This window comes from Sapajus apella, unplaced genomic scaffold (assembly GCF_009761245.1).
Source record: "Sapajus apella isolate SASKATOON/1434 unplaced genomic scaffold, GSC_monkey_1.0 scaffold37, whole genome shotgun sequence".
Taxonomy (NCBI): Eukaryota; Metazoa; Chordata; class Mammalia; order Primates; family Cebidae; genus Sapajus; species Sapajus apella.
This window is the reverse complement of record NW_022436977.1, coordinates 22,050,308-22,077,275: the sequence shown is the minus strand read 5'-3', so window position 1 is coordinate 22,077,275 and position 26,968 is coordinate 22,050,308. Positions and strand designations below refer to the sequence as shown.

Genomic DNA, 26,968 nt, shown 5'->3' with positions numbered 1-26,968 from the left:
CTCTATTAAAAATATAAAAATTAGCCAGATGTGATGGTTCATGCCTGTGGTCCTAGCTATGTGGGAGGCTGAGACAGAGGATTGCTTTAACCCGGGAAGTAGAGGTTGCAGTGAGATGAGATTGCACCACTGCAATCCAGGAGTGAAAAAAAAAAAAAAAGGAGAGAGATTATAAGCAAATATAGCATCACTGAGGTACATGTAAAACCACTTACATTTCTTACATATACCTAATACTTTAAAATTTACAAATTTCTCTCATAATTATCTCATTAAAAATCCTAACAACAGTTGGGCGCAGTGGCTCACGCCTGTAATCCCAGCACTTTGGGAGGCCAAGGTGGGCGAATCACCTGAGGTCAGGAGTTCAATATCAGCCTGACCAACATGAAGAAACCCCATCTCTACTAAAAATACAAATTTAGCTGGGTGTGGTGGCACATGCCTGTAATCCCAGCTACTTGGGAGGCTGAGGCAGGAGAATTGTTTGAACCCAGGAGGCAGAGGTCACAATGAGCCGAGATTGTGCCACTGTACTCCAGCCTGGGCAACAAGAGTAAAACTCTGTCTCAAAAAAAAATTAACAATGCTGTGAAGTCTGTAATTCCACCATTTCACAAACTACAAAACTGAGATCTAGAAAGGTTATCCAAATGGTGTGGCAAAGCACTAATTCAAACAGGTCTTTTAAGTACAGTGCTTTTCTACTACAGAAGAGTTACAGCCAGTCAGCAGGCAAGGTAAAAACAGCATATAGTTGAAATTATCCTTGAAAGCTCCTTAAAATGTCCATAAAATACAGAATACTACCATTTCTCAGTAGGTGCAACAGAGCTAGTTCTTCCTCCAGCTCTAGAATAAATGTCTTTTCCTCAGATCAACGTGGATAAAGTAAGCTGGTTGCAGACAGCAGCCACATCTGTACCAAAAAAGCACTCTGCTTTCAACAATTGGACTCAGCTTGGTGCAGCCTGATTTGGGGCCACTGGACCGCTATCAACAAGAGACTGAGAACAGTAGATGCATGAGGGCACTAATCATTATCTAACCATAAGGCATGAGTAATTAAGCCAAAGGGCAGGCAGAAACACAGATGTTAAAATTCTTCTACCTCCTGAACACACAGCTGAGTTTACGTGAGTCACGTAAACATAGTATGACTCTATCGCATTCTATAGCTACATCAAATATCCACTCTTTGTTTCAGACCTACATTGACTGTCTACTCTCCTGGGTGCTAGGAATACAAATGTTAACAAAACACAGTCCTATCTTTGGGTGGTTTACATACAACAGAAGCAATAATAAAGCAGATTTATTTAAATTTGTCATTTTTATTAAATGCCTATCATTGTGCTACGTACTTGAGAAAACAGAGATAAAATGTGCAAGGCCCTGGCTCTCAAGGAGCTTATGTAAGAAAGAGACAAAACAAAGTACTGCTGCTCTAAGAGCTGAACAGAAGAAAATACTCCAGTATGGAAGGAATCAGAGGAGACTGTGGAGAAATTGACATCTGATTTGGGCTTTCAATTTTACAAGACAAGCGGTGTTATGAAACAGAGGCATATTTCAGGCAGGGAACACTGGGGGAGGAGCTGGTAGTCTCATTTGACTACAGCAAGCGGTCTAATTTAACTAGATCACATAAGTACAATGGAGAATGAAAGGAAATAAGGCTAACAGGGCAGAGGCAAGGATTCACCCATTTCCCTCCATCTCTACTACTTCTCTCAAGTCAAGCCCATCATCTCTTACCCTCTGGCCACAAGGGAACACTCTATCTCCTAGCCTCCCCTGCAGTTAGAATTGGGACAGTGTGATAGAGTTCTGACTACTGAGCATATGCCAGCATAGCAGATCACTTGCAGGCATGGTCATAAAACCCCTAAGTCATCATCCACACTATTCCCTTTCCTGATAATAGCAAAAGGCCATGGATTAAAGACAGCAGTGTCAAAATATGGGCAGAGCCTGGATTTTCAAGTTATTCTTGAGAGTTGCCTAAGAGAGCTATACAACTTGACTAGTGTATTATATGATGAAAAATTAAACCTTTATGGTGTTAAAACACTGATTTTTGGGCCGGGCATGGTGGCTCATGCCTGTAATCCCAACACTTTGGAAGGCAAAGATGAGTAGGTCACTTGAGGCTACGAGTTTGAGACCAGCCTGGCCAACGGGTGAAATCCTATCTCTACAAAAATTATTAGCTGGGTGTGGTGGCACATGCCTGTGGTCCCAGCTACTTGGGAGGTTGAGGCAGAGAATCACTTGAACCCAGGAGGTGGAGGTTGCAGTGAGCTGAGATCATGCCACAGCACTCTAGCCTGGGCAACACAGCAAGACTCTATCTCAAAAAAAAAAAAAAAAAAAAAAAAAAAGTCGGGGGGGGGGGCACTGATTTAAAAAAAATTAGTTCTTTCCAAGGCACAGCTTAGCTTAGATTATCTCAGCACCTTCCCAACTAGTCTCTGATTCTCCTTTGTTTCATCTGGATGCACACACTATAAATGTAATCCCCTTACGCAACAAATTGGATGACCATGCTCCTGTTTATAACACTTCCAAGGCTTTGTGTTGTACTTAGAATAAAAATCCAAACTCCTTAAAAAGGCCTACAAGGCCCTGCATAATCTGTTTTCTGACTCTTTCCAACCTCACCTCAACCTGTTCTGTCTCCTTATTTACTATGTCTGACCACACTTGTCTTCTCTCAGTCCTTTCTCCCATTAGGGCCCATGCAGTTACTTGTTATTCCGTCAGCTTGTAACATTCTATCTCTTATTTCTGCTCTTCGCATGGCCAACACAATCCCATCTTTTAGGGGCTGGGTTACAATCAAGCTTCTTTAACCTGTATCCCAGGATGGCTTTGAATGTGGTCCAACACAAATTTGTACAATTTCTTAAAACATGAGTTTTTTGGGGTTTTTTGTTTGTTTTTGTTTTTTGGCTCATCAGCAATCATTAGTGCTAAACTATTTTATGTGTAGCCCAAGACAATTCTTCCAATGTGGCCCAGGGAAGCCAAAATATTGGATACCCCTGGGCCTTACATAGTGGCTTTAGAGAGACCTTCCATGACCACACTATTTGATAGACACCCCCTTGTTTTCAGCTCAACCTCTTTCTTGTTTGCCTCACAAATAGCAACTATGCCCTCTGAAAATTTTAATTCAGATGTTATCAGAATCAGAAGATCCTACAATTGTTCTATGTCCCCAAAAGCAAGAAGTAAATTTACTGCATTTTGGTGTAATCTACATTTAAATAGTCCCATTCCTAAACTGGAAAGTACAGTAAGAAGATTAATGAAGCTTGCTCAGCTTTGCATTTCCTCCCTATCCTATTCTCTAATATCAGCAACACTGTAGCAGTGGGTGAACTGGTTGATATACACATTTCAGTTTCAGGCTCACCATCAGTGCGTATATATTTGGATTTCGTAAGTCTTCTCAACTTGATAAGTGATGCTTAACATAATTTGAACACTCTAATAAGATATTTGTGTTCTTATCACAATCATGTGATCCTATTAATTATTATTATTACCATTGAGATGGAGTCTCACTCTGTCACTCAGGCTGGAGTGCAGAGGCACAATTATGGCTCACTGCAGCCTTGATTCACTCAAGCAACCCTCCCACCTCAGCCTCCCAAGTAGCCAGGAATACAGATGCGTGCCGCCACACCTGGGTAATTTTTTTGTTTGTTGTTGTTGTTTTCTGTTTTTGTAGAGACTGGGTCTTACTAAGTTGTCCAGGCTGGTCTCAAACTCCTGGCCTCACGTGATACTCCTACCTCAATCTCCCAAAATGCTAAAATTACAAGCATGAACCACTGTGCCTGGCCCACTCGGTCCCTTATAGTTGTTACAATATTCAGAATCTGATAGAAACAATATTTATAGGAACATCTGCTTTAATCTTGTTTATAATTGTGATATCTTCACCTTTAACAGACAGAAAACAGTATTTATGCACTTATAGGGTTGATTTTTCTTGCATTCTCTGTGTAGGAGACTGTTGGTCCAAAGTAAGACTCAATTAAATTTACCTAATATTTATTGAAAATTTAGATGCCAGGTGCCAGGCACAGTCCCAGTTATAATATGGGGTTAAAAAAAAATAAGATATGGTTGTTTCTCCCAGATTTAAAAGTTAGTTAGGAGAACAGACTCATATATAAAAACTAAGTACAGATAAACTTGATGTAATTTCCCAAAATAATATAATACTTCTCAAAAGCAAATTTCCGCCTTTATTTTGAGAGACACATAAAAAAATTACTGGTAGAAAACAAAATAGCTATTCTCTCTAGGTCGACACCGATGTCAGAGTGAACAGTAGCAGACTACTGGATGAAGTGTTGGCCATGTGCAATGTGTTGAAGTAATTATGTCCTATGGCAAGATATTCTAATTTTATTTTATGTTTTTGAGACAGAGTCTTGCTCTGTTGTCAGGCTGGAGTGCAGGGGTGCAATCTTGGCTTACTGCAACTCCCACCTCCTGGGTCCAAGCAATTCTCCTGCCTCAGCCTCCTGAGTAGCTGGGACTACAGGCACACGCTATTAACCCAGCTAATATTTGTATTTTTAGTAGAGACGGGGTTTCACCATGTTGGCAAGGATGGTCTCAATCTCTTGACCTCGTGATCGGCCCGCCTCGGCTTCCCAAAGTGCTGGGATTACAGGTGTGAGCTACTGTGCCCAGCTGAAGATATTCTAATTTTTAAAGATTTGTAAAATATACACAAAGTGAAAGTGGCTCTGTAAAAACTGGATCATTTAACACTTTGATTATAACAAAAAAAAATTACTTTGGACTTAGCTAAGAATAGACAAAGTTGGAAACATATCATTGCTATTTGACCTTTGATGTATCTAAGGAAGCCGTCATAGTAAATATAGATATGCTTTTTGCTTATTGCTGGAGGAGGTTTATTGTTGTTTTTAACTTTACTGGTTGTCCCATGAGAAATCTAAAATTTTCAAAGAAAAGATCAGGCAGGGTGGCTTCATGCCTGTTATCTCAGCATGTTGGGAGGCGAAGGCAGAAGGACTTGCTTGAAGCCAGGAGTTCTAGATCCGCTTGGGCAACATAAGGAGACCTCATCTCTGCTAAAAATAAAAATAAAAATAAAAATAAAAATAGAAATAAAGCCAGGCATGGTGCACACTTGTAGCCAAGCTATGCAGGAGGCTAAAGTGGGAGAATTATTTGAGTCTTGAAGGTTGAGGCTGCAGTGAGCCATGATTGCACCAACTGCACACCAGCCTTGCTAACAGAGCGAGACCCTGTCTCAAAAATTTTTTTAATAAAGAAAATAAAATCTTCATAGAACAGTAAGTAAGGTCAAATTCAGGAATGAATCTCAAACTGTGAAATTAATCACAGGGACAGCATTAGTTCACAAGAGTATTCAGATTAAAAGTAGAGTAATTTTTCTCAAGATGTCAACTAAGCAGAGAAACAAGAGGCAGAAGCTGCAAAGCTCAGACCTTTTTGAAACCTGACATCACATTGATACTAGTCATTAGAACACACCCATCACTTACATAAACATCTTTTTTCAATTATCCTTCTCCTGTCCATCTGCCCTCTGTTCCCACTCACTGCTTATGAAAGATCAGAGCAGGAAAGAGCTGGATTATTTACAGAATCTGTGAAACAAAGTAAATGTTATGACTGTTCTCTTTCTTCCAAAAATGGAAAATTATCATACTTTGTTTTGTTATTAAGTGATAGAAAAGGCCCTAAGAGAATGATCAAATGAAAAACTAGAGAAAAATAACTTGTTAATTTAAAATAATTAATAGATCGCAAGGCAGGCCAATATTCAAGTCCAGGAAATACAGAGAACACCACAAAGATATTCGTCAAGAAGAGCAACCCCAAGGCGCATAATCGTCAGATTCACCAGGGTTGAAATGAAGGAGAAAATACTAAGGGCAGCCAGAGAGAAAGGTCGGGTTACCCACAAAGGGAAGCCCATCAGACTCACAGCAGACCTCTCAGCAGAAACCCTATAAGCCAGAAGAGAGTGGGGGCCGATATTCAACATCCTTAAAGAAAAGAACGTTCAACCCAGAATCTCCTATCCAGCCAAACTAAGCTTCGTAAGTGAAGGAAAATAAAATCCTTTGTGAACATGCAAGTACTCAGAGATTTTGTCACCACCAGGCCTGCTTTACAAGAGCTCCTGAAACAGGCTCTACACAGATAAAGGAACAACCAGTACCAGCCACTCCAAAAACATGCCAAATGGTAAAGGGAATCAACGCAATGAAGAACCTGCATCAACTAATGGGCAAAACAGCCAGCTAGCACCAGAACGGCAGTATCAAATTCACACATAAGACTGTTAACCCTATATGTAAATGGACTAAATGCCCCAATCAAAAGACACAGACTGACAAATTGGATAAAATGCCAAAACCCATCGGTGTGCTGTAACCAGGAAACCCATCTCACATGCAAGGATACACAAAGGCTCAAAATACAGGGATAGAGGAAGATTTACCAAGCAAATGGAGGGTAAAAAAAGCAGGAGTTGCAATTCTCATCTCTGATAAATTAGACTTTAAAGCAACAAAGATCATAAGAGACAAAGAAGGACATTACATAATGGTAAAAGGATCAATGCAACAAGAAGAGCTAACGATCCTAAATATATACGCACCCAATACAGGAGCACCCAGATATATAAGGCAAGTTCTTAATGACTTACAAAGAGACTTAGACTCCCACACAATTATAGGGGGAGACTTTAACACCCCATTGTCAACATTAGACAGATCAACCAGACAGAAAATTAGCAAGGATATCCAGGACTTGAACTCAGACCTGGACCAAGCAAACCTAATAGACATTTACAGAACTCTCCACCCCAAATCCACAGAGTATACATTCTTCTCAGCACCACATGACACCTACTCTAAAACTGACTACATAATTGGGAGTAAATCACTCTTCGGCAAATGCAAAAGAACGGAAATCATATCAAACAGTCTCTCAGACCACAGTGCAATCAAGTTAGAACTCAGAATTCAAAAACTAACCCAGAACCGCACAGCTTCATGGAAGCTGAACCACTGGCTCTTGAATGTTGACTGGATAAACAATGAAATGAAGGCAGAAATAAAGATGTTCTTCGAAACCAACGAGAATGAAGACACAACATACCAGAATCTCTGGGACACATTTAAAGCAGTCTCTAGAGGAAAATATATAGCAATAAGTGTCCACACGAGAAGTAAGGACAGATCGAAAATTGACACCCTATTGTCAAAACTGAAAGAGCTAGAGGAGCAAGATCAAAAAAACTCAAAGTCTAGCAGAAGACAAGAAATAGCTAAGATCAGAGCAGAACTGAAGGAGATAGAGAAACAAAAAACCCTTCAAAAAATCAATAAATACAGTAGCTGGTTTTTTGAAAAGATCAACACAATAGACAGACCACTAGCCAGATTAATAAAAAAGAAAAGAGAGAATAACCAAATTGATGCAATAAAAAACAATAATGGGGATATCACCACAGATTCCACAGAAATTCAAACCATCATCAGAGATTATTACAAACAACTCTATGCACATAAATTAGTAAACCTGGAAGAAATGGATAAGTTCCTGGACACTTGCCTCCTCCCAAGCCTAAACCAGGAAGAAGCTGAAACCCTGAACAGACCCATAACGAGGTGTGAAGTTGAGGCAGCAATTACTAGCTTACCACCCAAAAAAAGCCCTGGTCCAGACGGGTTCACAGCCGAATTCTACCAGACATACAAAGAGGAGCTGGTACCATTCCTTCTGAAACTATTCCAAACAATACAAAAAGAGGGAATTCTTCCCAAATCATTTTATGAGACCAACATTATCCTGATACCAAAACCTGGCAGAGACTCAACAAAAAAAGAAAACTTCAGGCCAATATCCATGATGAACAAAGACGCAAAAATATTCAATAAAATTCTGGTAAGCCGATTGCAACAGCACATCAAAAAGCTTATCCACCATGATCAAGTAGGCTTGATCCCGGGGATGCGAGGCTGGTTCAACATAATTTACAAAGAACTAAAACAGATTTACAAGAAAAAAACTAACAGGCCCATTCAAAAGTGGGCAAAGGATATGAACAGACACTTTACAAAAGAAGACATACGTGAGGCCAACAAACATATGAAAAAATGCTCATCATCACTGGTCATCAGAGAAATGCAAATCAAAACTACATTGAGATACCATCTCTCGCCAGTTAGAATGGCGATCATTTAAAAAATCTAGAGACAACAGATGCTGGAGAGGATGTGGAGAAATAGGAACACTTTTACACTGTTGGTGGGAGTGTAAATTAGTTCAACCATTGTGGAAGACAGTGTGGCGATTCCTCAAGGACCTAGAAACAGAAATTCCATTTGACCCAGCAATCCCATTACTGGGTATTTATCCAAAGGATTATAAATCGTTCTACTATAAGGACACATGCACACAAATGTTCATCGCAGCACTGTTTACAATAGTAAAGACCTGGAACCAACCCAAATGCCCATCGATGATAGACTGGACAGGGAAAATGTGGCACATATACGCCATGGAATATTATGCAGCCATCAAAAACGATGAGTTTGTGTCCTTTGTAGGGACATGGATGAACCTGGAAACCATCATTCTCAGCAAGCTGACAGAAGAGCAGAAGATCAAACACCACATGTTCTCACTCACAGGCGGGTGTTGAACAATGAGAACACATGGACACAGGGAGGGGAGCACTACACACTGGGGTCAGTTGGGGGGAAATAGGGGAGGGATTGTGGGGGGTAGGGAGCTAGGGAGAGATAGCAAGGGGAGAGATGCCAGATGTAGGTGATGGGGAGGAGGGCAGCAAATCACACTGCCACGTGTGTACCTATGCAACAATCTTGCATGTTCTTCACATGTACCCCAAAACCTAAAATGCAATAAAATACATAAATGGGAAAAAAATAATTAATAGATCTAAGTTTCAAACTTTAGCTGGTAAATATGATAGTCTTCTTTAGATATAGGTTTAACTAAGAAGAGAATGTGATCCAAGTTTTTTACTGTCCTAAATTCCCCTAAGCAAATTTTGTCAATAAAAAATTAGTACTCAAGATGGGAAAGTTGGAACATTTTTCACCTCCTCTTGAATCTAGTCTTACAGGTGTGATTTCATTGTTTCAAGTAATGTAAACTCTATACATTTCAGACATACAAAAGGTAAATGTAAACACATTCCAAAACAACTCACACACAGTGTATTTTCTCAATTTGTTAGACAGTCCCTATTGTTTACAATACAAATTGGCATATGCATGGAGAAGACGAGCTCACCCATTTCAGGTCTCTAAGGACTCTAAGGTTGTATGTTACCTGTTTGCTTTATATCCTGCTTATATCTTATACAAAAGCAGCAGTTTCACAGAGAAATAATTACCATATGCAAATACATTCACCGTGCTATAGATACTTCTTAAGTCTTTTGATTGGACAACACTGACAACACTTTCAAATTTAACTTCCATTAACACGCAGTGAAGTCTATCTGTTGTCTTTTGTAAATAAGAATGATATACTAATACATATTATTATCAGTCTATGTGTGGCTGCTTTAAGTTTTCAGTGATAACAGTTATTTTGCATTAAGTCCTGACCAAGTTCTCCCTGAGAGCAACAGAATCTTCTGAAATACTGCCGGCTGGGGTTAGCGATGCAATTTGTAGTAAACCTAGTAGACCCTACTAAGGCGTCATTAACTGATGCTCTAAGGAAATGATTCACTGACCACAGACAAAACGGAGCCAGTTTTCACTGACTGCTGTCTCATAGCACATTAACATACGATATGCTGCCCTAAAGCCCTTGACAGATATATTGCCTAGTTGGACATTTCCTTCTGGTCAACAAATTAGCTATAGAATTTATATAATTTCAACTATCAGCAGTTCTATACAGCAAATGAATCACACAGGAACAGTTACAAGATGAACATCTGTTACAAGATGAACAAACCTAAAACTCTAATATAGCTAAGTCCATCCAGAGGGATGAAACACATAATGCACATACTGATACTCTTATTATAAGTCAATTTCACCATGTTACTCAGAATGTATTAAAACAGTCTTATTCTAAGGACCTCCTCCACTCACTTACAACATCTTCAAAGCTACAATGAGTAAAAGCAGAGACTAAGAGAGAAAATAACTAACCCACAAAACTCACAAAGGTGGTTACCTGGTAGTCTGGTTTTGTAAAATAATCCAAAGAAGAGATATGGTCTAGAAAGATGCTGAATTCTGGAGGGAGATGTTTCAACATGAGCCTGTGGTCATATCTCTCCTTAATAGAGCCTACTTGCTCCTGAGAAGTAAAGAGAAAAAGAGCTCCAGTCAATTTCTCCTGGCAGTTAGGCATTAAGAGCTCCCCAGTAACAGTCTCAAGGGTATGTACTAGGAAATGACATAGTGGGTAATTAAGCATAAAGCAAGAGCTGAGCTCTTACTGACGGCTTAATGTACAGTGTTTTAAAGGAGAAGAAAACTATAATGCAGAATAAAACAAGTAGCACAGAGTTCTGCATCAGTGTATTCATAGTCCCCAAAAGAAATAATTTATTTATTTAGTTTTTCAGACAGGGTCTCATTCTGTCACCCAGGCTGAAGTGCAGTGGCACGTTCACAACTCACTGCAGCCTCAATCTTTGAGACTCAAGTGATCCACCTGCCTCAGCTTCCCAAGTAGCTGGGACTAGAGGCACATGCCACCATATCCAGGTAATTTTAAAAAATCTTTTGTAAAGATGGGGGTCTTGCTATGTTATCCAGCCTGGGCTCAAATTTTTGGGCTCAATTGATCCTCTTGCCTCAGCTTCCCAAGGTGCTGGGATTATAGATGTGAGCCATTGCACCCATCTCAAAATAATTTATCTTAAATCTGATATATTTTTCTTTATCAACACATGTCTTTACCGTTTTCTACATCAAACAATATAATGTGACAACCAAAAACTAAAAGCTTACTTGACTTATAAAAACAAAGGAGAGAACTAATGAAATTAAAAGTTAAGATGGAGGGCTTTAAATTAGTCAGAAGCAATTAGTATGCATTCTATATGTACACAGAAAATGTCATAACATTAATTAGATCTCTAATGTCAGCTCGGAGAGACAAATATACATATTGGGATACAGTAAAAGTCCTCGTAGATTTTAAGTCTTATACATGAGTATATTTTCAACAAAAATGTTTATTCAGGAGAAATTTTTATTTCTTCCAACAAAATTGACATCTCCATTCCCAATATTACCTTATCCTTTATTTTTCTCCAAGGCAGCTGACCAACCACAAATTCCACCAACATGTAGAATAAGGACCAAAGGTCATCATGTCTTCCCATTTCCTTCATAAACAAAACAGAAGTCAGTCACATTACATTACTATTACTTCTGAGTACACTACATTGGTCAAGCCCTAACCATTTTGTTTTACCTTATTAGGTGAAAAATGGAAACTTATTTCTCCAAAAAATTATATGGTAAATATATCTATAAATTTACATAGCTACATAGCAATCTATTTGACAGAATATATGAACTGAAAAAGCTTTTGAAATAAAGAACACCTCAAAACATAGAAATGCTAGCAATAACATAAACAGTCCATTAGTTAATGTGTTCATTTAGAAGAAAGAGAACTCTTAAAAGCTATTTTTTTTTTTTTTTTTTTCTGAGACGGAGTTTCACTCTTGTTACCCAGGCTGGAGTGCAATGGCGCGATCTCGGCTCACCGCAACCTCCGCCTCCTGGGTTCAGGCAATTCTCCTGCCTCAGCCTCCTGAGTAGCTGGGATTACAGGCACGCGCCACCATGCCCAGCTAATTTTTTGTAGTTTTAGTAGAGACGGGGTTTCACCATGTTGACCAAGATGGTCTCGATCTCTTGACCTCGTGATCCACCCGCCTCGGCCTCCCAAAGTGCTGGGATTACAGGCTTGAGCCACCGCGCCCGGCCTAAAAGCTATTTTTTTTAAAGGTGGAAATAAGGGAAGCAAGATGATGCTGAAGTTTTGGCTGCTCTGGAGGCATCTGTCATGAGTTTATCAACCAGGAAGGGGACAGGAGTAAAGGCATTGCACCTATATAGGACAGGAGTTGTAACTGAGATATACCCCACCTCAATCATATAGCTAGGACCCTAAAAGGGTTACATCCTTGGTGTAGTATTTGGTATATACATTATACTGTAATAATTGTTCTGTAAAAGTTAGCTGCTATTAAAGAAAAAAAAAAAACGGGTTTTAAAAAAATTGCCCTGAGAGTCTGTTACCATAGTCCTGCCCCTCATTTAGAGTTGGGGGTTAAATATGTACTTGTGTGGTCTGAAAAACCAAGCCCAGAAATTAACTTGAAATTGACTTCTGAGTAATCATGCCCTGCAGGAATAACAGAAGTAAATTTATCCTCTCAGGATAAATACATCCCTAAATTCAGATCTGATAGAAGTACTATAGAAAAATCCTCACCAAACATATGTTCGTTATTCAAATTTATAAAATATGTTAATAAATTAATGTCAAAAGAAGCTACAAAGAGCAGAAAAAAGTATCCAAGGATTTCAGAAATAGAATTATAGGATATGAAGAATATTTAAAATGTTTAAAAAATGGAGTCAAAGTCAGTGAAAAATAACTATATTCAATAAAAATGAACCAAAACCCAATCAGATTTGAAAAATGACTAAAAAGCACATCTAGAAATAAAAAGCACAATCATAAAAATTAAAAGCTCATGAAACACTGCAGAAAAAAATCAATTTGGAAAACAGATCTGAAGAAATTATCTAGAAGGCAGCAAAGAGACACAAATAATTAGAAAATCTGGTAAATAAGAAAATGAGAAATAAGAAAATCTAAGAAAGTCTAATACATCAATTTAGCCATCTGGGAAAAAGGATATAAAGAGAAAGGGAAAAAGGGAATATGAAAATCTTCCAGAATCAAGGAAAGACATGAACATTTCAGTCAGGAAATACATCAAATCCCAATCAGATAAATATTTAAAAATCCACACTTAGGCACATTTGAACGTAGGACTCCAAAGACAGAGAAGATACCAAAAGTATTAAAATAAAAAGGACAAATTGGCTAGGCACGGTGGCTCATGCCTATAATCCCAGCATTTTGGGAGGCTGAGATAGGTGAATTGCTTTAGCTCAGGAGTTCAAGACTAGCCTGGGCAACATTGTAAAGCCCTGTCTCTACAAAAAATACAAAAATTATCGAGGTGTGGTGGCGCATGACTGCGGTCCCAGCTACTCAGGAGGCTGAGGTGGGAGGACTGCTTGAGCCAGGAGATTGAGGCTGCAGTGAGCTGAGATCATGCCAGTATACTCCAGCCTGGGCAACAGAGCAAGACTCTCTCAAAAAATAAAATAATAAAATAAAATTTTTAAAAAGACAAATTAAATACAAAGTAACAATAAAGGAACAAAGATTTTCTCAACAGTGACTCAAGAAGCAGAAGAAAGTAATTTTTTCAAGTATTGAGATAAATATTAATAAGATTAAAATGTAAAACAGCAATAACACAGCACGACAGAGTTCAAGTGTTTTTAAAATTCCTTGTATTAAGAATTATTTATGTAAAAAGTTTAAGATTTAGCAAGGCATGGTGGCTCAAACCTGTAATCCTTGCACTTTGGGGGACCGAGGTTAGAAGACTGCTTGAGGCCAGGAGTTCAAGACCAGTCTAGGCAATGTAGCAAGACTGTCAATACAAAAAAATAAAAAAATAGCCAGGTATGGTGGTGCGCACCTGTGGTCCTAGCTACTCAGAAGGCTGAAGCAGGAAGATCACTTAAGCCCAGGAGTTCGAGATTATATTAAGCTAAGATCCTGCCTCTATACTCCAGCCTGGGCAACAGAACAAGGACCTGCTCTCTAAAAAATAAAGTTTAAGAAGCCAGAAAAAGAGAAATGGGGTGTATTATTTTTAGATATTATTAAATCAGGGTTGCAGAATATGGAAAAAAAGAAGCATGTTAGAATTATCTGGGAATCCTTTTAAGATTAAGACAAGCAATGAGGTTCCAAGAGTTACACTCCTGCATCACCTCATAAAGTAACAATCACTCTGAACTATGTTGCTGTGTAAAAGCATTCTACCCATCAGATGTGCTGGGAGCAGAAAAGAGGGTTAAGAACCACTTCTATATACTATCAAATTCCTCCAAAAGGTTAGATGAGTAACAAATAAGCAAGTTATCAAAGTAACTGTTAGAGCACTCTACACTGGAAAGGCTTTTAGAAGAAATCTCCACTTTGTAAATTAAAACAATAAAAGTATATACTCTCTTTCTATTAGCTATTTTGAAAATGCTTATATAGCTATTACAATCTCTGAAAATACTTATGCTAGGCCAGGCACGGTGGCTCAAGCCTGTAATCCCAGCACTTTGGGAGGCCGAGGCGGGTGGATCACGAGGTCAAGAGATCGAGACCATCCTGGTCAACATGGTGAAACCCCGTCTCTACTAAATATACAAAAAATTAGCTGGGCATGGTGGCGCGTGCCTGTAATCCCAGCTACTCAGGAGGCTGAGGCAGGAGAATTGCCTGAACCCAGGAGACGGAGGTTGCGGTGAGCCGAGATCGCACCATTGCACTCCAGCCTGGGTAACAAGAGCGAAACTCCGTCTCAAAAAAAAAAAAAAAAAAAGAAAAGAAAAGAAAATACTTATGCCTATCTTAATAATGTTTTCACAGATTCCAATTTGACATAATTCTTTAATAAAATTATTTGGAAAACCTAGTATTTCTAAACTTTTATCAGAATCTATCAGGAAAAGAAGAGAACTTCTTTCCAAGGCAAAGAAAATAACTAGGTATCATAAAGGAAAGCAACACTGAATCAAACCATATGGGTTTAAATGCTTGCCAGGGTGCTACACACTGAGAAAAACAACTTTACTATTTTCAATTTATAATCATGCCATAAGAAACCAAATTAATTGGAGCATACTATGTAAGACCACAGTATACTCTTCCTATTAGATATTGTTCAAGTTCTCATTAAAGCAATTTTGGCTTATCAGAACAGGAACAAGGAAAGAAAAGTATCAAGAAAAAATACTTTTACCCTATTCTATCAAGGAATCACTTGTTAAATGTCTCAACTCCATGCAAACAAGTTAAAGGACTGATTATCCATAAAAATGCCCACTTTTCCTGCTCATAATTAAAGTTCAGGATGAGGGGGGGAGGTTGGCAAAGAACAAAAGGACCAAAGTAAGGGGTGAAGGGAGAGATTTTTAAAATTTAACTCAAGAGGAAAGGGATAATTTATTAAAATGAAAACTGTAAAATTGTACTCATGAAAGCAAAAGATTTGGTGGAAAGAGGGATATCAAAGATTAGATACATATTACAGATAAAATGTTGAGTCCCACATTTCATTAGGTATTGATAGTATTATATTCCCAAATAATTTCTGGAAATAGTACACAGATGTTCAATGTCTTCCAAATTATATAGATACATACATATTTTTTTATTTATATATATATATAATTTTTTTTTTAAAGAGGGAGTCTCGTTCTGTTACCCAGGCTGGAGTGCAGTGGCGTAATCTCAGCTCACCACAATCTCCACTTCCTGGGTTCAAGCGATTTTCCTGCCCCAGCCTCCCAAGCAGCTGGGACTATAGGCACGCGCCACCATGCCCAGCTAATTTTTGTATTTTTAGTAGTGACAGGGTTTCACCATGTTGGTCAGGCTGATCTGGAACTCCTGACCTCATGATCTGCCCACCTCAGCCTCCCAAAGTTCTTTATTAAATTTGTTAATACTTGTATCTAATTAAGGACACAGATTTCCCACAGACAGAAATACACTCAGCTACTGTCTTTTCTGGCAAATCCAATTTTATTTTCCAAGCAGCTGCACATATCTGTTATCCACTATATACTTTACTGTACATTCATATTACCCACTCCTTTACCATCGATGCCACACAAGAATGAATCAGAACAAAGATTCCAAGTAACTTTGTAGCTATTAAAGGGATCCTCAACTCTCAAGCACTTTCCACATCTTTTTACTTTATAAAGAAGTCAATCTGATTTAAGATACTGGCATACTTATACATATATGACTCTAGTTCAGATACCTACCCTGTTCCGATGAGCGTTGATTGATGCATAACGAACTGTCCCTCGAAACCCTGCCACAGCTCGAGGCTACGACAAAGCCATGCAAAGAATAATAAATGAGCTTCAAATAGCAATCAATTCAGCACACTTGAACCCATGAAGTAAATGGAAGAAACATGTCCTTTATTGTCACAATAAAACACTATATAATTTCTAACTTTTAACTATGAAATTACAGGAAACTAGAGAGAATATCTCTAAATCACACCTTAAAAAAAACACTGATAAATTTTAATTTTCAGCCTAGTTTTTTCCTACCTATATTTTAAAATACAGAGGCATTTATGACATCTATACAACTCTGTATATTAGAAAACATTAAAAGCTTTCATATACCCATAATCATGAAAAGCATCTTAGTATATACATTAATATTCAGGTTCTGGATACAAATAAAACATTTAGATGGTGAGGAATCACTAAGCAAACTAAGATACCAAGCTCTTCATATCTTGGCTATTTCATTCAAATTCAATTCAAAGGTGGTGGCCACTTGTACCCTACCTTCATATATAATTCATGTATTAAAAATTTAAGTTATTGGGAAATTAGTACGTGCCACATACTAGAAATAACACCAACATGAAAAATATATGATCCTTGTCCAATACGAGTCCTCCAAGAATTCAACTTAGAATAAAATCCAAGCTTTTTACTTAGCCTATGAGACTTTTCATAATCTGGCATTTGTCTTCTTCCACAATGGATTTACCATAGTTTCTTTTATGACTAATTTTGGTTTAGCTCAACACAGTGAACACTATTTTCTCTAGTTGGAATGCCAGCTCCTTGAATCCCTCCAGTGGCTGGCTCTTCTACTCCATTTTAAGGCTTCTGCTCAAATGTCATTTCCTCAAAAAAGCTTTCCTTAATCACTGTAATCTAAAATACTACTCCCCCCATCTGTAGTTCCACTCTATCCCTTTACTCTGCTTTATTTCTTTCTTATAACACCTTTACTACATCCAAATCAATTTTATTTATATTCTTTTTTTTTTTTTTTTTTTTTTTTGAGATGGAGTCTTGCTTGTTGCCCAGGCTGGAGTGCAGTCATGCAATCTCAGCTCACTGCAACTCTGCCTCCCGGGTTCAAGCTATTCTTCTGCCTCAGCCTCCTGAGTAGCTGGGATTACAAGCGTGCACCACTACACGCCCAGCTAATTTTTGTATTATTAGTAGAGACAGGACCATACTGGCCAGGCTGGTCTTGAACTTCTGGCCTCGTGATCCGCCCACCTCGGCCTCCCAAAGTGTTGGGATTACAGGTGTAAGCCACTGTGCCCAGCCAATTTTATTTATATTCTTATTCTGTTTATTGCTCATTTGTTTAGACTTTAATTTTTTTTTGGGAGATGAGGTCGCTCTGTGGCCCAGGCTGGAATGCAGTGGTGTAATCATAGTTCACAGCAGCCTCAAGTTCCTGGGCTCAAGTGATCCTCCTGCCTCAGCCTCCCAAGTAGGTAGTACTACTGGAGTATGCCACCACATAGGGTTAATCTATTTTAATTTGTTTATTGCCTGTCTTCTTTTAGTCCATGGAATTTAAACTCTGTGTGCGCAAGGTCTTTGTCTTGCTCATTTTACAAACATAGATACAGGCTCTGAGAGGTATGTAACTTGTCTAAAGATACACAAATCAGTAAATAATAAAACCAGACATCAACTAAGGTCTGTTGACATTGTCTCCGTTCTACTGCTCCACAAGAATCCAGTCTGTATCCTGATGCTTCGTGGGTGGCACTGTAGCTCAATATGAAAACTGACAAACTTGAAAATGATCATAGCCAAATTTTCCATTAGTATAATTTTTGGGTTTTTTTCCTTAAGTAATTTCAAACTTTCGTCAATTAATATGTATTGCTTTTGTAGTCAGAAAAGATGACAGTAAATGTTATTTTAAAAATCCTTACCAGAATCATTTGGTCATATGTTATTGCATAACATAAACAATCTATGTGTTCTTCCTCCATTGGCTCATTTTGGTAATCTGTGTTTAATCAAGTTAGCCATTTCACTTCTTCCTTTACTAAATACTTTTTCCCTTTACTTTTGTTTTATTTTTAAGACAACTATTTTAAAATATTCTCTATTTAATGGCAAGTCTCAGTAATCAAAAGTTCCTGCAATCTTTAAAAACTCTCCATTATTTTCATTAACAATTACAGTCAGTGGATCTCAATATTTTCCTAAGACATCATGATTAACAGGAATACCTAATATTCTCAATTTGGTTGACGGAACTAAGGTTAGAGTTCTTTTTTAAAAGAAAATGTCTAAGAAAATATATGAAAGTCTACTCCAAATTTTTTTTGGTAAATGACATTTCAGAGGTTATACTTTTATTCATTAACTCACAAGAGCCTTCAGCTAACATAAATTTTTTTTGTGTTATGTAATTTTGCCCAATTATTTTCATTCTGGTAACTGTCAGAATGAAAATCTCCAGACTTATTATCACATTCTGCAGCCTAGTCCACAGTTGATTGGGCATCTAGACTTCTCCCTGATGGATTCTAGCCAAGACAAGCTCAGGAGACTCTTTCTACTTAAGAGTTTCCATGGCCTGGCTCTAACCTTACTTCTGCCATGGAAAGGCTGAAATAGAGGTAAAGAGAAATCAGCTGTTTAGAGAAATCTTGACATAAGTAGTCAAATAAATAACACGTTTGCATATCTAATTCTAATAGTAATAGAAAAGGGAATAATATCAGATCAAGGAAATTCAATTACCTTATTAAATGTAGTAAAGACAACTCAAACCCAACTGAGGAAAAACTACCACATATGCAAATGATTCCAATTTAAAGCAGATTATGATGAATACCATTCATGAAGCACAATGAGATATAAACACTCAGGAGTGGTAAGGATTAGTTCCATGTAGTAGGAGGGAAGAAGGACAAGTCTTAAGAATAGGCAGCACTTTACAGGGTCTTGAAACAAATAATCTCTTGAAACTTCCTCAATTGATGGCACTTTGGCAATATTTATCAAAATTGTAAATGCATATATTCACTTTGTCCCACAATTTCACTTCTGGAAATTTATCTCACAGATATACTTGTATTTGTACAAAAACAGTGTATGTACAAAGTCATTCACTACTATCAGTGTTGTGACAGCAAAAGATTAGTGCAACCTAAATATCTGCCAATAGGAGACACTGATTAAATAAATTATATATATTTTAAAAAGTGAGAGTGTTTAACAATCTATGAGCATTTTAACAATCTATGAGCATATTTTAATTTGATACCTAAATATTCAAATGAAAACAAAAGAGAAAAAATAAATTGAAGGACTAACAGAATTACAATAGGAAAAATGAGATGCATTTTAGGTAAAAAGAAAATGGTGAACAATGCAAAGAGGTAGGAAAGTATTGTTGGTGTTAGAGAAAAATAACTGGCATACTGTAGCAGACTGTGAGAGATAATAACAGAAAAGCAAGTTGAAGTCAGATTACAGAAGAACTTAAATGTCACGCCTGTAATCCCAGCACTTTGGGAGGTCAACATGGGTGGATCACGAGGTCAAGAGATCGAGACCATCCCGGCCAACATGGTGAAACACCGTCTCTACTAAAAATAAAAATAAAAAAATACAACAACAACAAAAAAGGTCAAATTAAGGTCTTCTTTAATTTGGTTTATAACGTGTAAATAATTGGAATCCATCAAATATTTTTAGGTTGGAAAGTAACATGATTGAGAAAATACTCTGGATAGATGATGACTCTGGGGGAAGTGTAACAGACAAGCTAAAAGGAGAAGACAAATGAGTGAGGAAACTATTTTAACAATTAAAACAAGAAACAACAAAACTAGTACAAGGGCAGAAGCAGTGTGAATGTAAGGGAGGGAATGTATGTTAGAGACAGGATGAACTCCTAGGAGAATAAATCAAGAAAGAAGAATGACTCTAGGAATGAGCCCTGGCCTATCGCTAAAAAAGGGAAAGGATCAGGGAAAAAAATGCAAGGAGAACTATGTAATAGAACTCCCAATGGAATTAAGAAAATATCTTAATTCAGCTGAGATTCTGAAATACTGAGAAAAAAAGACTTTGAAATTTTTTCTTATGTAGGTTACTACAGTCCTAGGCACTAGAAGTTTCAGGTGAATGGTTAGGAAGCAAGCAACAGGAGAAAACATGTCCTCCAAGAGCTTCAACACAAAGAGCCAGTGTGAGATGCAAGATGAAGGGCTGAAACTGGGAAATGCCTTAAAAGCAGGACACATACAAAAAATGAACAGGCAGATTCAAATAATCAGGTAAACAGAAGTTCAACTCTGAAATTATGAATCAAAGTATTGTAATATATTTAGTTTAGGACTTCTTTGTCCCTCACAACCCAACTTAATGTAACTAATACATCTTAAAGGTGATAAAGAATAGAGGCTCTCAAAACCAGCTTCATAAAGTGGAGTAACAGATACACTCCATCATTCCCTCTGTAATGCCTTCTGACTGATGGTCCTACACCATAAGATTGGTAAATAAATATACGTTTATGTTTTGAGGAAGTTCCTTCATGGGCATAGAATAGTTTTGTATCTAGATTATGTTGTTGATGTCTTAGTCCATTTGTGCTGCTATAAAACAAGTTTGCCCAACATGTGGCCCGGGATGGCTTTGAACACAACCCAATACAATTTCATAAACTTTCCTAAAACATTCTTTTTTGTATTTTTTTTTTTTTGGCTCATCAGCTATTGTTAGTATATTTTATGTGTGGCCCAAGACAATTTTTCTTTTTCCAATGTGGCCCAGGGAAGCCACAAGATTGGACATCCCTGCTATAAAGGAATATCTGAGGCTGAAAATTTATAAAAGAGGTCTATTTGGTTCACAGTTCTGCATGTAGGTTGTACAAGAAACATGGTCCAGTATCTGCTTCTGGTGAGGGCTTCAGGTTGCTTCCACTCATGGTAGAAGGCAAATCAGAGGAGGTATGTGCAGAGGACCATGGTAAGAAAGGAAGCAAGAAGGTGAGTGAAGGGGCCAGACTCTTTTTGACAACCAGCCCTCATAAAAACAAAAAAAGTGACAACTCATGACCCTCCAACTCCCAAGGGAGAGGAGTGATTTATTCACAAGTGATCCATACCATGACCTAAACACTGGCCATTAGGCCTCACTTCCAGCACTGAGAATCAAATTTCTTTTGCTTTTCTTTTCTTTTCTTTCTTTTTTTTTTTTTTTTTTGAGACAAAGTCTCAATTCTGCTGCTCAGGCTGGAGTGCAGTGGCATAATGTCAGCTCACTGCAACCTCCGCCTCCCAGGATCAAGCAATTCTCCCATCTCTGCCTCCTGAGTAGCTGGGATTACAGGTGCGTGCTACCAGGCCTGGCTAATTTTTGTATTTTTAGTAGAGATGGGGTTTCACCAGGTTGGTCAGGCTGATCCTGAACTCCTGACCTTGTGATCTGCCTGCCTTGGCCTCCCAAAGTGCTGGCATTACAGGTATAAGCCATCGCACCCAGCCAGGAATCAAATTTCAACATGAGATTTGGATAGGACAAACATTCAAACTACAGAAGTTGGTTATATGAATTTATCACATGAATCTACACATGTGATAAAATTTCATATACCACTCCACCCCCACCAAAACATGCAGGTTGAACCTGGTAAGATCAAACTCAGTACTTGAGTTAATAATATCATACTAACATCAATTTCCCAGTTTTGACAATGTACTATGATTATGTAAGGTATTATTACCGGGGGAAGCTGGATGAAGGTACATGGTAACTGTACCATTTTTGTAACTTCTTATGAGTCTTAACTATTTGAAAACAAAAAGACCTACAAAACAAAGAAAAATATAAAAAATGCTTAAAGTAATATGTTATGATTCCTCATCCTTAGCGAATCTTTTCAATTAACAGAACTACTATTACATACTGATCATCCAACAGAGTAATTACTGTGATAATAAAACAGTATTTGTTATGATGAGAACTCACAGACACAAAGGCAACAACAGACACTGGGGCCCACTTGAGGGTGGAGGGTGGGAGGAAGGAAACGGGCAGAAAAGATAACTATTGGGTACTCGGCTTAGTACCTGGGTGACGAAATAATCTATATAACCAACCCCCATGGCACAAGTTTATCTATATAACAAACTTGCACATGTACCCCCAAACCCAAAACAGAAGCTAAAAATAATAAAAGGACAATATACACCAAATCGGGAGAAAACAAACAAGCAAACAGAAAAACCAGTATTGGTTATCTGTAAACATTTTAAGGAAAATGATAAGCTTTAAAAGTATAATGCATATAAATAAAATTGTCTTTTTAAAAAAAAGTAGAGGGAGGCCAGGCACGGTGGCTCACACCTGTAATCCCAGCACTTTGGGAGGCTGAGGAGGGCAGATCACCTGCAGTCAGGAGTTCAAGACCAGCCTGGCCAAGATGGGTGAAACCCATCTCTACTAACAATACAAAAATTAGCCCAGCATGGTGGCACATGCCTGTAATCCTGGCTACTCAGGAGGCTGAGGCAGGAGAATCACTTGAACCTGGGAGGCAGAGGTTACAGTGAACTGAGGTTGCACCATTGCACTCCAGCCTGGGTGACAGAGCAAGACTCCATCTCAAAAAAATAAAAATAAAATAAAATAATTTAAAAAGCAGAGGAGGCCAGGTGTGGCGGCTCACACCTGTAATTCCAGAACTCTGGGAAGCTGAGGCAGGAAGATCACCTGAGCCTAGGTTTTTGAGGATACAATGAGTTTTGATTGCACCATTGCACTCCCACCTGTATAACAGAGCAAGACCCTGTCTCTTTAAATAATAAGCATAATAAATTTAAAAAGCAGAGGGAAATATGAGAGGAATAGAGGGAGAAAGGGACTCAATAAAAATTAAAAGTAGATTGGGTTACATTTATAAACTAAACATGAAGGCTTGTCATGGTAGCTATCTGCATCTGCTCCCTAACTCCCACACAAGTACCCTCAAGATCTGCAGAAAAGAGAAGAAAGAAAAGAAAGAAACCAGTTAATGCAAAATATAGAATGAAGGTTATATCAAGGACTGCACTGGCTAATATGATAGCCACTTAAAATTAAATGAAATTTATAATTCAGTTCCTGGGCCAGGTGTGGTGGCTCATGCCTATAATCCCAGCACTTAAGGAGGCTGAAGAGGGTGGATCCCTTGAGGTCAGGAATTCAAGACCAGCCTGGCTAACATGGTGAAACCCCGTCTCTACTAAAAACACAAAAAGAAATTAGCCAGGTATGGTGGCAGGTGCCTGTATTCCCAGCTACTTGGGAGGATGAGGCAGGAGAATCGCTAGAACCTGGGAGGCAAAGGTTGCAGTGAGTCGAGATGGCGCTACTGCACTCCAGCTTGGGTGACAGAGTGAGACTCCATCTCAAAAAAATAAAATAAAATTCAGTTCCTTATTTGCTCTGGCAACAATCCAAGTGCTCTACAGCTACATGTAGCTAGTGGTTACCATACAAAACGGTACGGATACAAAACACTGCTATCATTATAGTAAGCTCCATTTGTCAGTGCTGCTTGAAGAAGAAAAAGGGCTATGATCAGGAAAGGACGCACAGCATGTTTCTAAGGTAGAAATATGCCATTTCTTAACCTAGATGGAGGCCAGCGATGTTTGATTATTCTTCCTTGGTTTCTTAGTATGTTGTTATAGTCTTCTGGAATATATATATAGCAAGACAAAATAAACAAAATCAAAATACAGATTTCTGCAGATAACATGATGGTATACCCAGACAATCCAAACAACCAATTCCAGTTTCCTGGCAATAAATAAAAAATTGTGTATATGAAACAAATCTACAAAGTCAACTTTCGATTTTACATTAGTAGAACAATATGAGAAAATTATTTCAATCATAATCTAAAAAAAAGTATGAAATTAATTTCATACTTTTATTTTTACATTTATTTTTTATTTATATTTATTTTTTATTTTCTATTTATTATTAATTTCATCAAACCAAACTTTAAAGAAGCAGACAGACCTCAAAACAGACAAGAGCTGAGACTAAATAAGACTTTTGAACCCCAGACCAAATCAGTTCATTTACAAAACTGACAGAGTGACATCAACGTCTTATTTTATTGTTAAATTAAGTTTGGCCTAAAACTGCCTCTGTACGTGTTTTACAACTGGCCTAGAGGTTTCTCCATACATAATGATGGTAACCTAACTTGATGCGTAGGCTGTAAACTACTCTTGTAACAAATAGCCAAGTCTCAACCAACCACAGGCAACCAACTGTCCAAAACAGATTCAAATAAGGCAAATGCCCAGCTGTAACCAATCCAGCTGTTTCTGTACTTCACTTACATTTTCTGTACTCATTTTACTTTTTATATTCATACATGTTATCCAACCATGTGGCAGCGCCAGAGTCACTCTGACATATTCTCATTCTGGGTGCCACATGATTCATGAATCATTCTTTTCTCAACTCATCTCTGTTAAATTGTTTGCCTAATGTTTTATTTTTAACAAACCTAAAAGCCCTATCATAAATAGAGGTCATGGTAAAGGGAAATGGGAGGAAATTCACTGAAGATACAGCCTAGAGAATTGCTGGGCAGGAGAGAACTAGCGGGAAAAGCTACCTGAAAGACCTGACGTCAGAACAATGATCAATCACCAACTTCAGAAATGATTACATTTTAGAAGCCACAATTTGATTAAATTTGTTAGTCCAGATATTTATGCCCCTAAGATACTGTTATAAAAATAAAGTAACTGGCCTGCAATTAGTGAAGATCAACAGCTAGATGTGGCCAAGGAAAGGGCAGAAGTGAGTCTTACTGGTACCACTATCACCACAGTGTAATTGTGGTCAGACCCAAAGATGCACCTCCCTGAAGAGCAACAACAGAGTCTCAACACTGTGTGTATGGTTGGCAGGGAGGGAGGAGAATGGAATAGATTTCACTACAATGATCCTGTCAGCCACTAACCAAAAAATAAGAAACACTCGCAGGGGGAGACCAATACCCAGAGTTGCTGTAATTTATTACCTAAAATGCCCAGTTTCTAACAAAAAACCACGAGGCATGCAAAGAAAACAGGAATGTATGTCCCATACACAGGGGGTAAAACACAGGCAACAGAAACTGCCTGTGAGAGTGACCAGATATTAGATCTAACAGAAAAAGATTTCAAAGTAGCCATTATAGATATGTTTTCAGAACTAAAGGAGAGCTTGATTAAACAAGTAAAAGAAAATGTGATGGCACTGTCGCATCAAATAGAGAATATCAATGAAGAGAACTAAGTGGAAAACTGGGAGTTGAAAAGTATAATAACTGAAATAGAATTACACTATGTAGAAAGGGTCGCTTACTGCAAAAATGACCCCTAATCTCAAAGGGTCAGCATGTGTTCTTACTATAAGACCACTCTAGGAGATCAATCCAAGATGGCCGTTTAGGAACAGCTCAGGATTGCAGCTCCCAGTGAAAGTGCAGAGGGTGAGTGGATGCCGCATTTTTATTGCCCACAGACTAGGAAATTTCCAGGCGGAGGAGCTCCACGGGTCGCCAGCGCAGCTGTTTCATCCAGCGCGGCTATGCCGGCCGCCGCCGCTACTTTGCCCTGCGTGGCTGCTTTGTAGGCGCCCCAGAGCAGGGGTTCTCGTACAAAATACACCGGTCCGGGTGCCCTTTTGGCGGACAATTGGAGCCACGGGAAGTCGCCCATTCGTCTGTTTAAAAAGGGGACTGAGGCCGGGCACGGTGGCTCAAGCCTGTAATCCCAGCACTTTGGGAGGCCGAGGAGGGTGGATCACGAGGTCAAGAGATCGAGACCATCCTGGTCAACATGGTGAAACCCCGTTTCTACTAAAAAAATACAAAAATTAGCTGGGCGTGGTGGTGCGTGCCTGTAGTCCCAGCTACTCGGGCGGCTGAGGCAGGAGAATTGCCTAAACCCAGGAGGTGGAGGTTGCGGTGAGCGAGATCGCGCCATTGCACTCCAGCCTGGGTAACAAGAGCGAAACTCCGTCTCAAAAAAAAAAAAAAAAGTGGGGGGTACTGAGCAGGGAGCCATGACAGTAGATTCCAGGGCAAAAAAAGCGCCCTGAATCTCAGTGCCGCTGTTTAAGCCAGCACAGTGAGTTGTCACACGGGAAAAAACACACACCGCTGCGCCTCTTCAACAGGTGACTGGAACACCAACTTAAAAAAAAAAAAGGCTCTGAGGCAGGGAGCCAGGCGATCAGGCTCGGCTGGTCCCACCCACACAAAAGAACAGCAATCAGAAACTCTCTGGATTGAGAGTTTCACAGCAAGCGCAGCTGAACCCGGGACGGTCCAGCTCTGTGGGGGAGGGGCGTCCGTCATTACCCAGGATGCCCACCACTAAGGAGGTAGTCAGCCACTGCTGAGGCAGCCCACCATTGCCAAGGCAACCCACCATTGCTGAGGCAGCCCGCCATTGCCAAGGCAACCCGCCACTGCAGAGAGGCTCTGCCTTAACAGAGGCGGGCCACCATTGCCAAGGCAGTTCTAACTATACCCATATAAACAGGACTGCAGGGAAGTTCACTCGGCAGCTGGGCAGAGTCCACAGCAGCTCAGCAAAGCCTCTACAGGCAGACAGTGACTAGGCTGCCTCCCTACTGGGCAGGGCAGCTCTGAAGGAAAAAAAAAAAAAAGGCGACAGCAGCATAACGGAAACTCATAAAGCCCTAAATCCCTGGGACAGAGCACCTGGGAACAAAAA

General features: G+C 38.9%; 1 protein-coding gene across 5 annotated transcripts in view; it reads right to left on the bottom strand.

The window, feature by feature from the left end:
• Positions 1-26,968, bottom strand: part of TTBK2 (tau tubulin kinase 2) — a 171,867-nt gene that overhangs the window by 47,235 nt on the left and 97,664 nt on the right. For all 5 annotated transcript variants that reach the window (XM_032297734.1, XM_032297735.1, XM_032297736.1 and 2 more), the window contains 3 exons: positions 16,191-16,256; positions 11,330-11,422; positions 10,258-10,383 (listed from right to left, as the gene is read on the bottom strand). In XM_032297734.1, coding sequence (XP_032153625.1) covers positions 10,258-10,383; positions 11,330-11,422; positions 16,191-16,256 — 285 coding nt within the window. The remainder of the gene's footprint in view (positions 1-10,257; positions 10,384-11,329; positions 11,423-16,190; positions 16,257-26,968) is intronic.